Source organism: Panthera tigris, chromosome E3, assembly GCF_018350195.1.
Source record: "Panthera tigris isolate Pti1 chromosome E3, P.tigris_Pti1_mat1.1, whole genome shotgun sequence".
Classification (NCBI taxonomy): Eukaryota; Metazoa; Chordata; class Mammalia; order Carnivora; family Felidae; genus Panthera; species Panthera tigris.
In genome coordinates this window covers 23,303,517-23,320,747 of record NC_056675.1, presented here as the reverse complement: position 1 = coordinate 23,320,747, position 17,231 = coordinate 23,303,517, and the positions used below count along the sequence as shown (strand labels likewise).

Here is a 17,231-nt window from a genome sequence, read left to right as displayed (position 1 = left end):
ACTAGAAATTATACATGAGCATAAATAAAATTGTAGAAGACGATTTATTGACTTATTTTTACCTTTCTACCGTTGGGTGGCACAGGGGTTTCTCCTCCTGGGGCAGCAAGTATGTTATCCCCACAACACTGACGACACGCAAACTGAATGGACACACCTGCATCAAACAGTAAAGGAGGATTTGACTGAATTTCTCTTCAAAGGCATGTGCGTCACAGTAGCATTTCCAAAACAGATTAGAGAGACAGCAAATGGTTTGGCAAAATGCTTCTCTCTGATATTCTTTAGGTTGTTGAGCCACTCTTACACACTTTAAATATGATTTACCTAAATGCAGTTTACATATCAAATATGTTAATGCAGGACAAGTAACACGCTGCTTTAGGCTGAACGTTAACTTCATGTAAGTCTCCCATGGATACCTTAATACAGTAGTCGTAATTTTGAAAGTACACAGATAGCTGTTCTACAAAATGTCTCCAAGCTGATCGTGTGCTAATCTTTATTAGATAAATATATATTATAAAGAAATACCCAGCAGTTCAAGGACATTCTTGCAGTGGCCAGAAAATGAGGGGCTAAGTCCTTAGTCTTGAAAATCTGAACATAGCTGATTTTACTAAACAGCTTTGCACACAGCTCCTTGGCATCCCAGCGCCATGTCTGGTCTTCCCTAAGTGCAGAGGTCCAAAACTCAAACTTCTCTGCAGGGACTGTTTCATCGTTGGGTACACACGCATGCTGTGCTGGAGCATCCAGATGCCGACCCACCTGAATGCAAACCGTGGGCCTCAGGAAATACTTCATCTTCTCCAAGATTTCCTTCTGCAGAAGGTCCCATGCTATTGTCTTCTCCAAGTGCAGCACAAAAGGCAGTCCAAATCTAACACACATAAATATTGCAATCGCCTTAAAAGTATGGCAATTCTTTTAATACTGTAATTCTTTATTCATGATCTCTTAAAATGGAACAACTATCTAATTGGGTTTAGGACGGTTCTCAAAATAAAACAAACAGGAAATGCAACAGTTACTCCCAGAAGTGGATGAAAAAGTCCGAAAAGAAGCTTAGATTTCTAAATGAAATTTAATACCTCATGTGCCAAAATGGCTTCTAAGGGATATTAGGTCACAAGAGGCCAGGATCAACGAATATGGTAAGGAAAGAGAGCGGGAGTGGACACGCTCCGACAAACGGCATGGGTCCACAAAAAGGGGTCAGGTGCTGGAGGAATAGATGGCTGGAAGGTCTAGCGGGCAGGTGGCTGTACCCTGGTAGTCTGACAAGCAAGTGACACTGAAAGTCAGCTCCCAGCCTAGGGGCGAAGCCAGGTAGCCCCTGCCCATGCTGGGCTCTCAGGAGTCAGAGGATCAGAGACAGTACCATGTACATGTACCATGTAAGGCTCTGGCGGTACTCAGATCACCAAGGGAGCTTGGAAACAACAATGATGCCCAGCAGTCCCCTGAGACTGCACTGTAATCACTCTGGTATGTAGCTCAAGCACTGAGCTTTGCTGAGGAAGCCCCAGATGGTTCTAACACGCAGCCAGGGCAGGACCACTGGCCCAGCCTCACTCTCACTCACACCTGGCCACTCATACCTACTCATTGTGCCCTACATGTATGCTACTCACCCAGCCAGGTCTCTGTGCAGCCAGCTCCTTCAGCTTGAACAACCCTCCCACCTCTTCCCTAAGCCACTCCCTAGTCCCCCACATCAAGACCCAGGGGAGGGATTCTTCCCCAGGAAGCACCCTGTTGATCGGCTCCCTGTGCTATCTGGGCCACTGCACTCACTACACCGTGCGAAAGATAAGGTCTGTCTCCCTAACTCCCACCAGTAAACCAAGGCAGGAACTGTGATTTATTTATCATAGTCACCCAAACAGCCAACCCCTAAGAATCCATAAGTGTTTAATGAACAAATGAACAAAGAGATAAACCTTGACTCAGGCTGAAGCCGAGGCACTCACATCAAGAAAGCTGCTCCTGGAGCACCTGGATGGCTCAGCCGGTTGAGTGTCTGACTCTTGATTTCAGCTCAGGTCATGATCTCACTGTTCATGGGTTTGAGCCTCACACTGGGCTCAGGGCTCACTGTGCAGAGCCTGCTTGGAATTCTCTCTCTCTCTCTCTCTCTCTCTCTCTCTCTCTCTCCTCTCTCCTCTCTCCTCTCTCCTCTCTCCTCTCTCCCCTTCTCTCTCTTCTCCCCTCCCCTGTCTCTCTCAAAATAAATAAACAAACAAAAAAGGAAAGCTGTTCCTATGACCTCAGCCTACACACAGCAGTACTCCACAACCAGCACCATGATGGGAGATAAATTACAAGCACATGTAAATCAGCCACTCCTGGTTTTCACATGATCATGTCCTCACTTGTAAGGGGATAGTATTACGCAAGGGACTCCACAAGTTCTTTATTTTATATCAACAGGCTGAGCTGCCTTTCTTTCTGCCCCGTAAACATGCCACGCTCCTCTCGGTCTCAGGGTCTTTATACTCATGTTCCCTCATCACGGATCCTTCTCCCCGGAGGCTCACACTGTCTCCTCACTCGGAGGACTCCGCTCCGTGCTGCATCCCGGGGTGGACCTCCCTGTCCCCCTCTCCAGCGAGTCTTGCCACCTCCCCACCGGCACACTCTCTCACTCCAGCCTGCTTTCATATCTTCGAGGTGCTGATGACTGTCTGAAGTTAAGTGTGTTTACTTGTTCGCAGTCGGTCTGTCCTCACTGGGACAGAAGCTCCACAAGAACACAGTCTATCTCGTTCACTGCTCTATCCCCAGGGTCGGAACAGTGCCCGACACACTGTAAACACCACAGCATTTGTCAACCAATATCATATATATACAAATCAACATATTTCACACTTATGTTATTGAACCATCATTAAATAAGGAAATTACTGCAAAGCAACATTTTAAAAGGCTAATGCAATGCTACCCTGACAAACAGCAGAAACAAAGTCCTTTGTCCCTGAAACTTATCCATATCTTGTTGTTACTCAGGTTACATTACTACTGTGACAAAGCTGCTTTAAAAGATAGTCATATAAGGACTTTAAGAGACAAAACAGATAAACATAAGGGGAGGGAAACAAAAGTAATATAAAAATAGGGAGGGGGACAAAAGAGACTCATAAATATGGAGAACAAACTGAGGGTTGCTGGAGGGATTGTGGGAGGGGGCATGGGCTAAATGGGTAAGGGGCATTAAGGAATCTACTGAAATCAACGCTTCACTATATACTAATTTGGATGTAAATTTAAAAAAATAAAAAATAAAGTAAAAATAAGTAAAGTAAAATAAAAAAAAAAAAAAAGATAGTCTAAACCTCCCATAAATTCTTAGCAGGAACAGATTTGAGAGAGATTTGTGACTCCCAAATTTCTGACTTAAGCAGCTGAATGAATAGTGGTGCCATTCGCTGAGACAGGAAATGCTGGAGGACCAGATTTACAGGGTAAGAGAATCCGTACAGTTTGGAACCTAACGCTGAGGTACATGTACCGTCCAAGTTGATATGCTAAGAATTAAAGAATTAAAAAAAAAAAAGCTGTTAAGAAAGTAGCTGGATATAGGTCTATAGGATCCACGAGGCGCCTGGGCCGAAAATAAACACATGAAATGAGACATTAACAATTAGATGAGCTCGAAGAGCCTTTCCAATTCAGACTCTACCATCCTTATTTTATGATTCTCCCCCCCTCCCCAAACCCTCAAATCAGGTCAACTTACATTCTTTATAAAAATCAGATTCAAAAATTAAAGATTTTTTATTTTTTAAAAGTTTTTAAATGTTTATTTTTGAGAGAGACAGAGAGAGAGAGAGAGAGAGAGAGACAGAGACAGAGAGAGAGAGAGCGAGCGTGTGCAAGCAGGAGAGGGGCAGAGAGAGGGAATCCCAAGTAAGCTTCATGCTGTCGTGCAGAGCCTGATGCAGGGCTCACAAACTGTGAGATCATGACCTGAGCCAAAGTTGTATGCTTAACCAACTGAGCCACCCAGGTGCCCCTCATAGTTTTGTTTTGTTTGGTTTTTTTTAAATTGTTTATTGTGAGAGACAGCAAGTGTGAGTGGGGGAGGGGCAGAGAGAGGGACGGAGGAAGAGAATCCCAAGTAGGCTCTGTGCTATCAGTGCAGGGTTTGATGTGGGGCTCAAACCCAGGAACCGTGAGATCAGGACCTGAGCTGAAATCAAGACTGGGATGCTTGACCAACTGAGCTACCTTGGTGCCTGTCATCCCTACTTTTTAAAGCATTTTTAATTGTTTGAAAACATTAGACTTTTAAAGTTTCAGCACTTACTGGTAGGTCAGTTTTTACCTTTTCCCTTGCTGCCCAGTGCAAGCTCGGTTACACACTAAAAGAACAATCTTGTCGCCTCCTGGTCTTGTCGGGGGCAAGTCTGTTTTCCCTTGCTTTGCTGCTGCCTGTGTACAAGAAGACAGTCGATGATGATCCAAGCCAAATTTCAAGTGGTTTAGATTGTTGTTTAAGTGGATTCCTGGAAAAAAAATTAAAAACAACTTATTCTATCTTTTCAAAATTCTTTCATTCGTTCATTACAAAGAAATTTACCCAGCAGAGAAATTAAGAAGCTGTCATTATGTAATTTAAACTACAAACGAAAAAAGAACAAATGATTATGAGATAACCAGCCATTAAAATAATTTCTTAAGCATCTATCATTTCCTTTAAACTAGCTTTATATATCTTAAAAAGTGAAATTTAAAATTCTTCACTTCAGTGAATACTGGATACAGTTGTATTTTTTATTATTTATTTATTTTGAGGGAGAGCGTGCATGCATGCGCACAAGCACAGGAAACAGGCAGAGACAGAATCCCAAGCAGGCTCCGCACTGTCATCATAGAGCCTGATATGGGAGGGACTCAATCTCACAATCATGAGATTTTGAGAGCAAGTTTGCAGAGATGATCCACCAGGGCAAATTTAAGGGGAGAGCATGCAACCAGGAACCAAATAAATGTTTAAAAAATAAAAAATTAAGACTAGTAAACGTGGAATGATCTTCAATATTTTAATAGCAGTTTCTTCTCCCTGATTAACAAGACAGACTTATAAAAAACAAAGTATAAACCGCACTTAACTAGACTCACAGCCATTATAGGACATGTCAACTTTAATGCAATCAACCACCCTGGATGGACCTACATTTAAGTGAACAAAAATATATGATCGATAGGCATAATACAGGTTGCTAGGAATCAGGTCTTTAGAAATGCCTAAAAGCAGCGCTATCTGTCAATCTTAGCTACTCAGCAATTCAGTACCTAGTACAACGCCCTGCACTTAGTAGAAATTTGAAAGTGCTTGATCAAATAACCATTCATTTCAATGGAATACTACTCAACCATTAAAAAGAATAAAACCTTGGGGTAGCTCAGTCAGTCAAGGTTCCAACTCTTTTTAGCTCAGGTCATGATCTCACAGTTTGTGGCATCAAGCCCCATGTTGGGCTCTGTACTGATAGCACAGAGCCTGCCTGGGATTCTCTGTCCCTCCCTCTCTGTCCCCTTCCCCAGCTCGTGCACGTACACTCTCTCTCAAAATAAATAAACAAGAAAAAAAAAAAAGAAGGACATCTTGCCATTTGCAGCAACATGGATGGACCTTGAAGGCATTATGCTAAGTGAAAGAAGTCAGAGAAAGACAAATACTGCATGATCTCACTTATATGTGGAATTTAAGACAACAACAACAAAACGAAGGCAGAGATACACAGAAGAGACTGGTGGTCGTAGAGGAGAGTGGGAGTGGTCAGGCAAAATCGGTGAAAAGGGTCAAAAGGTACAAACCTCAAGTTATAAAATAAATAAGTAATGGGATGTAATGTACATTATGGGGAGTATAGTTAATAATACTGTATTGTATATTTCAAAGTTGCTGAGAGTAGACCTTAAAAGCCCTCATCATAATAAAAAAATTTTTGTAACTCTATGGTGATGGATGTTAACTAGATTTCCTGTGATGATCATTTTGCAGTATATACAAACACCGAATCATTATGCTGTACCCCTGAAACTAACATGTTATATGTCAACTACACCTCAACAAAAATAATAATAAAATTAAATTAAAATAATTGTTCACTTCTTTAATCTTTTGGAAGTATAGCCTAAGGAAATTATACCCCAACTTGCAAATAGAAGAAAGCCCTTCACCACCACCACCACACGCATAAATGAGAACAACAGCAAAAGGAGAATAAAAAGTGGCTTATAAAAAAGAATTCATAGCAGAATTCTGGCAATAACCTAAACATCCAGCAATACAAGACTTGCCAAACCTATTAAGGGACATCAGCATTACAGCAATTTAAAATAACAAGTATATGGTTAATACCAAAATAAATTCCAGATGAATTAGAGTTAAAAAAAAAAAAAAAAGTATACAGAAGCTAGAAATAAGGAAAAATGGAATCTTCATTAAGCTATTAAAGGGAAGAAAACTTTTTAACCTTAAATACCAAAAAGAAATCACAAGAGGAAAAACAGGTTTCACTCCATAGCCATTTCAAACTTTGGTATGATAAAATAAAAATAAGAGAAGTCTGAATTTGAGACAATAAACGGCCTCACTGCCCAGCTCCTTGGCAGAAAGAAGGCTGGGGAGACCTGTTCTCAAGTGATAAGGGTCCCTAATGAGATGAGGGGGTACCACTCAACTGCACAGAAATCAAGCTCTGTGTCCAAAGAGCAGGCCCAGTTACTACCAGCTGCATGACTGGGGCAGTTATTCAACTCCCCAAGTCTTCCCTCATTTGTAAAACGGGGAAGGCAGCAAGTAGCCTCATAGGCCTCAAATAACTTATTTATAAAGATTAGAGCAAAGGCTAACACATACTTAGTAAAGTACAGTGTTCCAACAGAGCCACTCTCTGGTTAGAACACAATCACCTTGGACCTCATCAAATTCACTTAAAAACGAAATTTAGTATTAACCATTAACAACTGGGGTGTGAAAGGGGATTTGAGGAAATTTTCAGTTGAACATTAACTGGGCTCTTGCTCTGCATTAGGAACTATACTAAACTGCTGGGTACAGAAAGATAAAACAAAGCATAGCCCCAAGTGCAGAGAATTTCACAGCATGGTGCAGGCAGAGGAGAAAAAAAGATCATTTCCACGCAACATGCTGGTGTCAGAGATTAGCAGAAGCTTTCACTGGAACAAGGAAGAGGAGTAAGTCAGCAGCCTGATGTGGAGGAGGTAAGGAAAGGGTTTCAGGAAAAGGTGATGACTGAGTATTTTTTTACTGTAATGCAATTAAAAGTAGAAAACAAATTGAACAAAAGCACACACATGAAAAAGCACCTGGAAAATAAAGCTCCTAGGTCAAAAAAATTAAAACTTGAATAACAGACTACCTAGAAACTAATAATGTAAATATGGGTGGGTATACCAGAGAAAACTGAATCCTAACTGGCAGTGGAGAAAGCTGATCAACCCAACATACAGAATTACCAAAAGGTTCAGAAACTAGAGGCACCCGTGGAAGTAGGTGTGAAGGAAAAGAACTAAAATAAGGACTTTCAAGAATGGCACCAAGATCATTCAAAGCGGAAAGAATGGTCTCTTGAGGCACCTGGTGGCTCAGCCCGTTAAGCTGGTGTCAGAGATTAGCAGAAGCTTTGACTGGAACAAAGCTTGATCTCAACTTGAGATCAAGTTGAGACTTGATCTCAACTCAGGTCTTGATCTCAGGGTCACATGAATTCAAGCCCCACATTTGGCTCCACGTGGGGCATGGAGCCTACTTAAAAAAAGAAAAAAAGAATGGTCTCTCCAACAAATGTTGGTGCTGTTTACCTACAAAAGAATGCAGCTGGACTCCCACCTCAAACCATACACAAAAATTAATTCAAACGGAGCAAAGACCTAAATGTAAAAGCTAAAACTATAAAAACTCCTAGAAGTAAACACAGGAGTAAACTTCATGGTCCTGGATTTAAGGATGAAATCTTAGAGATGACACCCAAAGCATAAGCAATAAAAGAAGAAAAAAATTAGATCTCATCAAAACTAAGAACTTCTGTTCATCAAAAGACACTATCAAGAGAGTGAAAAGACAATTTATAGAATGGGAGAAAATATTTGCAAGTCACATATCTGACAAGGGTCTAGAATCTAGCATGTATCTCTTACAATACAACAACAACACCAACAACAGCACAATTTAAAAATGGGGCAAGAACTTGAATAGACATTTCTCTAAAGACGATAAACAAATGGCCAACAAGCACATGAAAAGATAATCAACTTCATGTATCACGACACACCACTTCACACCCACTAGGATGGCTATAATCAAAAAGATGGAAAATAATAAATGTTGCCAAGAATGTGGAGAAATTGTAACCCTCATATATTGGTTCAGCTGTTGCAGAAAACAGTCCAACAATTCCCCGGAAAGTTAAGCATAGAATTACCACGACCCAGTGTTTCCACTCTTAGGGGGATGTATGTGTGTGTGTGTCCCCCAAAAGAACTATAACCAGGTATTCAAACAAATACTTGTACGTGAACAGTCACAGCAGCACTATTTCATAATGTGGAAACAACCCAAATGTCCATCAACAGATGGAAAACAAAATATTCTATATACAAAAAAAATTTTTTTTTTAAAGTTGGGGGGCACCTGGGTGGCTCAGTCAGTTGAGCATCTGACTTCGGCTCAGGTCATGATCTCTTGGTCTGTGAGTTCGAGCCCCGCGTCAGGCTCTGTACGGACAGCTTAGAGCCTGGAGCCTGCTTCAGATTCTGTGTCTCTCTCTCTCTCTCTTTCTGTCTCTCTCTCTCTCTCTGCCCCTCCCCTGCTCATGCTGTCTCTCTTACTCAAAGATAAACATAAAAAAAATTTTTTTTAATGTTCTACATACATATAATGGATTAAAAAAATTTTTTGATGTTTTATATACATATAATATTTAGCCATGAAATGGACTGAAGGACTGATAAATGCTACAACATGGATGAACCTTGAAACATGCTAAGTAAAAGAAACAAGTCACAAAAGGCCACAAATTATGATTCTCTTCACATGAAAGTCTAGACTAGGGAAATCTACAGAGACAGAGAGTAGAATAGTGGTCACTCAGGACTGGGTAGGATGGGTAGGTTGCAGGGAGGTGTGTGTAGGGGAGACAAAATAGGAGCTGAGAAAGGAGCTGGAGAAATGAATTCTCAACAGAGCAAACAGTGGGAAAGTATAAAAGTACACGGCATGTTTGAGAAAGAGAGTGACCTGGGTAGGGTACATGGGGAAGGAGACAGAATATAGTAGAGAGGCTGGAAAGAGAGGCAAGGACTCATCATGAGGGGCCAGGCATCCTTCCAAGGTGTTCAGATGTAATCTTAGACAAAGGGGAAATCCTAGCAAATCAATAAAAAGCATGTAACATGATCAGAAATGTAAGTCGGAATCAGTCTGGTGGCACCATGGAGAAATAATTGAACAGAAGAAAGTCTAGGGATAAAGGTATTACTAGAGAAGTTACTAGAAAAAGCCCGGTTGACACTGGTCTGAGCTGTATCAGTGGCAAGAGAATGAGAAGGAAAACTGCATAGTGTTTACTTAGTTCTATGTGAATTTTGAGAGAGAGGTCAAAATTTGAAGAAGTGCTTGGATCCACCTTGGGTGAAAGTGGTGGCGCCATGATTCCACAGAAGAAACGCAGGAGGATCGGGTCTAAGAAATGCTGAGTGTTAAGACACCAACAGGACTTCTAAGCAGAGATTCCAGTGGACAGGCAGAAGTCAGGGAATGGAACCAGAAGGAAAGAGAGGGTGAGCAGGGGGGTTCAGTTCTAAAAATCATGGCAGTAGAAGAGATACTGATGAGACTGGATGGAGCGACGGGTCCATCAGAATTGCCTGTGAAAAACAAGTTTGCTGGGCCCCACCCCCAGAGCTGCTCATTCAGTAGGTCCGGGGTGGGGTGTAGGAATCTATAGTTCTCACCAGTTCCCAGGTGCCTCTCATGCTTTAATAATCACTGGAGTTGAGAAAAAGGACAGAAGCTCCAGAACCATGAAAAAGACCAGGAACAAAGTTCGAGTTGCCTAGCAACTTTCAAAACAGCCCCCAAATCCTGGAAGCACTATAGAGAGACATGCTGAGTTCCAAATCACAGCCGAAACCACAGGAAAAGGAGGCACTGTCAAAGCTGTACTCTCTTGCTGCCTATGGATGCAAATTTCTTAAGAGCAAGGTATCAAGAAAACATTTTACAGCAAAGAGTTAGAATTTAGAAAGCATCAGAGCCGGGAACAAAATGCCAAAAAAACAACAAAAAAAAAGATGGCAGCTATGGCATAATACACCTTCCCAAATGCTGTCATAAGATACTTAAGAATCACTTCAGGGAGGATTTAGTCAGTTCTGAGCCTCCAATTGTGGAGAGGAAAGGTTAGATAAGAAATAGTGAGAACTGCCTTCTTCCAGAGAAACATGTTACCATAAAATTTATGCCATCCTAAAAACAAGCATTATGTGTATTTTTACCACAGTTAAAAAAAATTATGCCATCACATAATAGACATCTCAAAAGGGTATATACAGTTGTGAAACCTGCAAACCCCTGTGGAAACAGATGCTCATTTACCTCTTTGACTGAGAATTCCTTCAGGCCTAAATATTTCTGGAGTCTCAAAGGCAAAAATGCAGTCGCTTTCATGGACTGTTTCCAGGTCGTCTGTGTCACAAAAGGAACGATGGAACCCATCATAGTACATTTCCGTTAACACAATCTAAAAACGGGAAAAATGTAAAGAGTTGGACAACTGGAAAGTCAATACGAATTGATCTCCCAATTCTACCATGAACTTCTGCAGCCTGTCAGGATTTGTGGTGATGTGAGAGGGCTCTGAGACATGTCACAGAGCCCACACTATCTGCCTTCAGTAAGGAAATCTAAGAAGCACAGTATCTTCTGTAAATGTGTAACAAACAATATACTCTGATTTCAGAACGCTATGGCACTGAATCCAGAGTTCCTCTAAGTTTCCGTGAAGAAACCCAGGAAATTATAAAAACTAATCCTCCTGTTTCACAAGGGGAAGACACTGAAGACAGGTGGGAAACTTGACAGAGTACCCGACCATTAAGTCTCGCAGCGAAGACCCAGTCCACATCTGATTCTGAGACTTTCTCCTACCTCGTTAACTTTTTTCAAGTTAAGAAATGCCATATAACCATGGATTGTGTATTAGAAAAAAAAAAAAGAAATCAACCCAAATGTCCAACAATAGGAACTAGTTAAATGTATTATAGTCCTACTGTAATTATAAAGCTATTACAAAGAATGATCTGAGTAAATAAGAAACAACATAAAGAGTAATGTGTGTAAGCAATTCCATTTTTATAAAATAATAAATGTAATATATATATAGAAAAAAATAAGAGTGGATATACAACACAGTATTAAAGTTAGTAAGTCTTAGTTCTAAGGTACTTATTAGGACAAGATACTTCTAAGTTATGCTTCTGAAATGGTTGAATATTTCACAATGAAACAAAAAAACAAAAGATGGGGGGGAAAAAAAACAATGCAAACATTTAGATGCTCATTACACGCTCAGTAGCACCGTCTAGCGAAAAAGCACTGGATGGGGCCTAAAGAGGTTCCAGTCCCAGCCTGCCACCAACCAGCCCTATGACCTTGAACAAGTCACATGGTTTCTCTGGGCCTCCTTCAAATGAGGGGGTGGAAAATGGACCCCTAAAACCCCCTCTACTAATGCAAACATACCACAAGTCTGTGAGGTGAAACAGGCTGGTGGCATATTCCACAAACAGTCCAAGAAAAATATCCCTGGCACATTTTTCTTCTAATGATTTTAATGACCACATTGTTTTTCTGCAGGTGAACATACAAGTATAATTTACTTTCTCCAGCAAGCTAAGGTCAAAAACAAACTTGTAATTACATCACCCATTTAAACCACATGCAAAAAGAGCCAGATGCCACTGGAGGCTTTACAGATACAACCAGATTTACCCTGGAAACACATCTAAGCCTCCCTCCCTCATTCTGTCTTTCCCCTCATTCTGAAGGGGAAAAAAAGAATCAACAAGGACTTCACAGTAAGGAAGAATATGAACATTTTATCAACATGCCAGTACTTGGCCTATGAAAATATGAGATACTTACTACATTAGGGCCCCACTGCTGGTTGTATTTGTTTTACTGTGGTAACTTCCCAAATGAAGCCACATGAGGCCAAAGTACAAAATACCTTTAGTAATCAAGTGATTACACAGCAGCTTCCAGAAGCTATCTAGGGAGAAGTTATTCTACCACAGAATCATCTTTCTTAGTAAATCTAAAATAGAAAATGTTTTTCCAAATAAAGTCATAATAGTGAACTGAGTAAAAACTGTATGCAAAAATGTCAAGTCACAAACAGGCCAAAGTATCTGGGGTCAATTTCAATATAACTACTTATCAAAAATTTACCCAAAAAAAGAAGGCAGAGGGAGCACAATGTTCCTTTCTCTCATCTAAACAAAGGACGAGACACTGGCCCAGCTTTAAGCAGAAAGTGAACCATACTGAACATCTATATGTACTATACCAGCAAGAAGATATCCACTCTTGCCACCACAATGGAAAGGGGTTTTCAAGAACCACCAGTCAAGTTTTCTAAGCCTCTCTGACCTTCAACAACCACAGCAATGCTCTTCCTATTGCCTGCATAAGCTTCCCTAAGAATGGTTTAAGAGAGACTGCATAATTATACTTTATAAACAAAGCTAAAAGAAGGTCCTGGTGTAAGGTCACAACTTTCCTTCTAAAAATATATTACGATTAAATGAAGCACAAAAAGTTTTGATGTACATTTTCCTCCTTTGGGTCTTAATTTTTTTTCCCCTCAACACACACACACACAACTGGTTTTACATTTCTCTCTAACCATGCTTGGCAGAGGATTGTTAAAAAATTCCAGGAGAACAGAAAGCAACACTTTTATGACTCATGTGTAATCGGCCTTAGCACACTTATTACCTGATCAGTAGGGATCTTTGTTTCCATAGACACTGCTTCCCGAAGCCTGGCGACAGTCCCAGACAGAGGCACGGCAACACCAATCCTCATGCAGTGAGAACACTTCCCCTGATACACTACGGTAACATAGAGAGGCCTGTACAGATCAAAGCCAGATCTTCTTATTAGTCACTTATTTCAACTTAAATATAGAAGCAAAATGAAGAAACAAACACAGAACTGAAAGGGAAAAATCTCATTTGGACTTCAGTAGGACCAGAAAACAATAATCAACACATCTTTGGAAAAGGCAGTTGAACAAAATATATCAACACTTGATCCTGTGCTTTGTATGTTCTTCACAACAGCATAATTCCCAGAAATTATGAAAAACTGTTCAAATAAAGCAACTAATTAAAAGTGCAATAGAAAGTCTCTAGAAAATCTAGAAGGCACTCAACAACTCTCCTCCTCCCCCACACTATCAATGGATGAGCAACTGAACAGACTACAACCACAGGGACTGAAACGACTTGCTGGCCCCATGTACCTGTTCACCCTGTAAACTCAGACAGAGATTTATAAATTTCTGTAGGGTTTTAACAATGCCTGTATTCAATTTATCACTAATCCCATTTTTTTTCTAAATAGGTAAGAACACCTAACAGGAGCTGGACAGGAATGAACAGTCTTAATTTTATTAAATCTGTTCTTCTTACCTTGTGTGGGGTAGAGGAATTGGCAAAGAAATGCAGAGGAAAGGGTCAAAAGTGTTGCTCTGCTTCTGACAATGAGGACATGTCAAAGAAGATCTTCAAAAACAAAAATGAAAGACACACACAGTAAGAGCATCTACAGCTATGTTGAGCAGACCATATAAGAGACAATTTGATATGCCCATACCTGTACTGGGCTTGAAAAAGTTCTTGTACAAAAGTGCTACAGACAGGAAAAGATGGTCCCTCGGGCATCATATCAGTCTCTGACGGTGGCTAAAAAAAGGGAAAGTACAATTTCACAGATTAGAAGTACCAACTCTTGATTGAAGGTGAACGTGAAACTGTCACAAATGGCCTTCACTTCCTTTACAAGCTGTGCAGAGGTGCCAGTGAAAAGCATGTGCTAAAGGCACTGGAACGCAGCTGCCAGGACGGGGGTCACGAGGACTCCTCTCCCCACAGGCTCTCCCACACACCGTGCCTGTGCCGGTCTCTCCGCCCCACCCAGCAGCTGGGCAGTCCTTTTGCAGGGTGCTTCAATCTCCAACTCTCAAGGTCTCCCTGCAGCCTCTTGCAGGAAATAACCCCAACCACTGTGCCCTCAAGCTACAGCCCCTGCCGACCGCACCACTCACTTTGGTGCCCAGTCCCTCTACTGCATATACTTAGTTAGCCTTTTCACGTCCATCCACCTGACAAAGAGTCACCGAACACCTGCTGCCACGTGCAGAGAGCCCTGCAAGGCCATTAGGACACAAAGATAAATAAGACACAGTGCCTGACCTTGAGTATGTCTCAATCTGGTGGGAGAGCCAGCCACAAGCACATGGTCATATGTTAGTACAGAGTGTGCAGGCACAGAAGGACCCTGAATCAGAATATCTTGACGCCTTACCAGAACCATAGACTGAAATTTTGAGGCACAGAGCAGAATTAACAAAAACTTTAAAGGTGGCAAGAGAAAAGCAACTCTTTGGTCTTAACTATTTCTAGTATATAAATCAGTTTTCCATCATATTAAGGCTGCATCATAAAAATTGAGAATGTATCACTGTGTCTTAATAAGAATGTTATTCTAGAGGTTCAGTTTCTATACCCAAACCCAACCGAAACAGCAAAGACATCCACCCATTTCCTTTTCACCTATGTATTCATCTCAGTGATCTATAAGGGTATGTGTGTCATTGGAAAAGAAAGCAAATTCCTGCTTTAAAAACAGCTTAGTGAACTGGAATCACTCGGCTGTAGTCTAAAGCTAGTCATACATGCAATTATGTCCCCTCTCATTAGACTCTAAGTTCCTTAGAGACGGTATCTCTCGTATCTTATGCTGCCAGCACAGCAATAAACGTGGGGAAAATCCTCTAAGTATCCCTGAATTTTATACTCACCTGGAGCTTAGTCTATTTCGCTACATTAACTAAATGCAAACTGCAACAACTCCTCAGTGGAGGTTACCCTGCTCACTGCTCCCTGGCTGCCCCAGCAGGGTGCGCACCCTCACCTTCAGAGGAGGCTGGCCGCTCTGCTTCACAGCATGATTGAGGTCCTCATGAACTCGGTCCAAAAGCCACAGCAGAAACTCCTGGGCATCATGCTGGGAATTTCCCCGATATTGCAGTGCGTTCTTTGACACAATACTCTACACAGGTAAATAAATCAGCATGAATAGTCGTGAATTCATGGGTTTAAAGATGAACTATTTATAATCCCAAAGAAGGATGCAAGATCTCAAGGGTGTTACAGAGTACTTCCTAGAAAGACAGCAATATAAAAACAGATGCTTAATGTAAAAACCCCACCCCCAGAAACATGTACAGAAAACTTAAATGCACCTACCCAACAATCCTACTTTGAGAAATAGATCTAAAGGAAACCATGAAAACAGCATGCCAAGACTTCTAAGAAAATATTTATTCGTCAGGCTTTATAATAGCAAAAAAAATGGTAATAACTTGAACATTTAAAAACAAGAACTGGTTAAATAAGTAACACAGCATTGAATCATAAACCAAAGGATAAAATAAACACATCTACAAAATATAAATGACTGAGTGAATAAATAAGTAAGGGGACTAGATAAATCTTCTTTATAGAATTCCAAATAATTAATGTCAGTACTTCCCCCTCTAGGAGTTGGACCTTAACCTCCTACCTTGAGTAGTGACTTGCTTCCGAACACTAGAATATGGAAAGGAGCGGGGGTGGGGGCATGGGGGCTGGTGAAAGGTTCTCGGTGAACTGGTTAATTAAGATCATGGCTCTGGAGCAAAGAACCTGGGTTCAAATTTCTGCCCCACCACTTGTATTTGTGAAGCCTGGATCTACTCTCTTCCAAAGTAAAAGGGAGAATAATGGTTTAGTGTGATGGTTAGTGAGAATGCATGCACGATATTTTGTGTGTGAGGTAATAAGCACTCAACTTTCAGCTCTGAGTATGGGATTTGGAAGTATGGAGGAAGAAGGGGACACAACCGCACAAAGGGAGGGCAGTTAGAAGACAAATGAGCTGATGAGGCAAGAAATAATGAGGGTCCAAGCTAAGGCAGTGAGAACAGAAATGTGAAGGCAGACTTGAGAGATTTAGGAATTTAGGCAGTAGACTCCATAGGATTTGTGACCTAATGAATGGGGAGAGTGAGAAAGGAGGCATTAAAGTCACCAAGGTGTCTTCTCTGAATATGGGTAACCGATGGTACCCCTCATCAGGATAAAATGAAAAAAGAAGTCTGGGGAAGAGGACTGCATTTAAAGTTCTGTGGAACCTCCAAGTAGAAGTACCTGGTAAACAACTGAAAACTACAGATCTGGGGCCTGGTGGAAGAGTGTGTGCTAAGGACAAAAATTTGGAAGTCAACAGATGGCGGGGGGGGGGGGGGGGGTAGTTGAAATCATGAGTACAGCTGAGACTGCCCAGACATAGTCATGAGAGATCAAGCCAGAAGACAGAATAATCCAGAGGACACTATATTTGGGGGCCCTCAAAGGAGACCAAGAGAAGGCCACCAAAGATATGGCAAGAAAATCAGGAGAATAGTCACAAGAGTCAAGAGAAAAGGGTTATGAAGGAGAGAGTGATCAACAGCGTTAAGAGTGATAGAGTAGGACAAAGAACTGAAACTGTCTACCGCATTTTCCAATTAAGATGATTATGGGCGGGGTGGGGGGCGGTGCCTGGTTGGCTCAGTTGGTGGAGAGTGCAACCCTTGATCTAGGGGTTGTGGGTTTGAGTCCCACACTGGGTGTGGAGATTACTTAAAAATAAACTATTTTAAAAAAGAAAAGAAAACAAGGGACAGACTTACAACTTGATAATGAGGAAGAACCATCACACCCTGATGATCAATTAGATGTGAATGGTAACAAAATGATGATTTACAAAGATTCAAACTAAAGGAGGAAAAAATCAAAGGGACATGAATGAGAGGGAATACTGAGGTGTCAATTGGCAAAATTTACTAACTGGCCAAAGGCAGCAAAGGAGAGGAAGAACCCTG

At 41.2% G+C, this 17,231-nt stretch overlaps 1 protein-coding gene across 9 annotated transcripts in view; it reads right to left on the bottom strand.

Moving 5' to 3' along the window:
- Positions 1-17,231, bottom strand: part of USP31 (ubiquitin specific peptidase 31) — a 100,163-nt gene that overhangs the window by 58,612 nt on the left and 24,320 nt on the right. For 7 of the 9 annotated variants that reach the window (XM_042972328.1, XM_042972330.1, XM_042972335.1 and 4 more), the window contains 9 exons: positions 15,239-15,376; positions 13,919-14,007; positions 13,735-13,827; positions 13,037-13,172; positions 11,780-11,887; positions 10,634-10,778; positions 4,331-4,511; positions 772-883; positions 63-157 (listed from right to left, as the gene is read on the bottom strand). In XM_042972328.1, the coding sequence (XP_042828262.1) occupies positions 63-157; positions 772-883; positions 4,331-4,511; positions 10,634-10,778; positions 11,780-11,887; positions 13,037-13,172; positions 13,735-13,827; positions 13,919-14,007; positions 15,239-15,376 (1,097 nt within the window). The remainder of the gene's footprint in view (positions 1-62; positions 158-771; positions 884-4,330; positions 4,512-10,633; positions 10,779-11,779; positions 11,888-13,036; positions 13,173-13,734; positions 13,828-13,918; positions 14,008-15,238; positions 15,377-17,231) is intronic. The other 2 variants (XM_042972336.1, XM_007084162.3) reach the window with 1 other exon arrangement.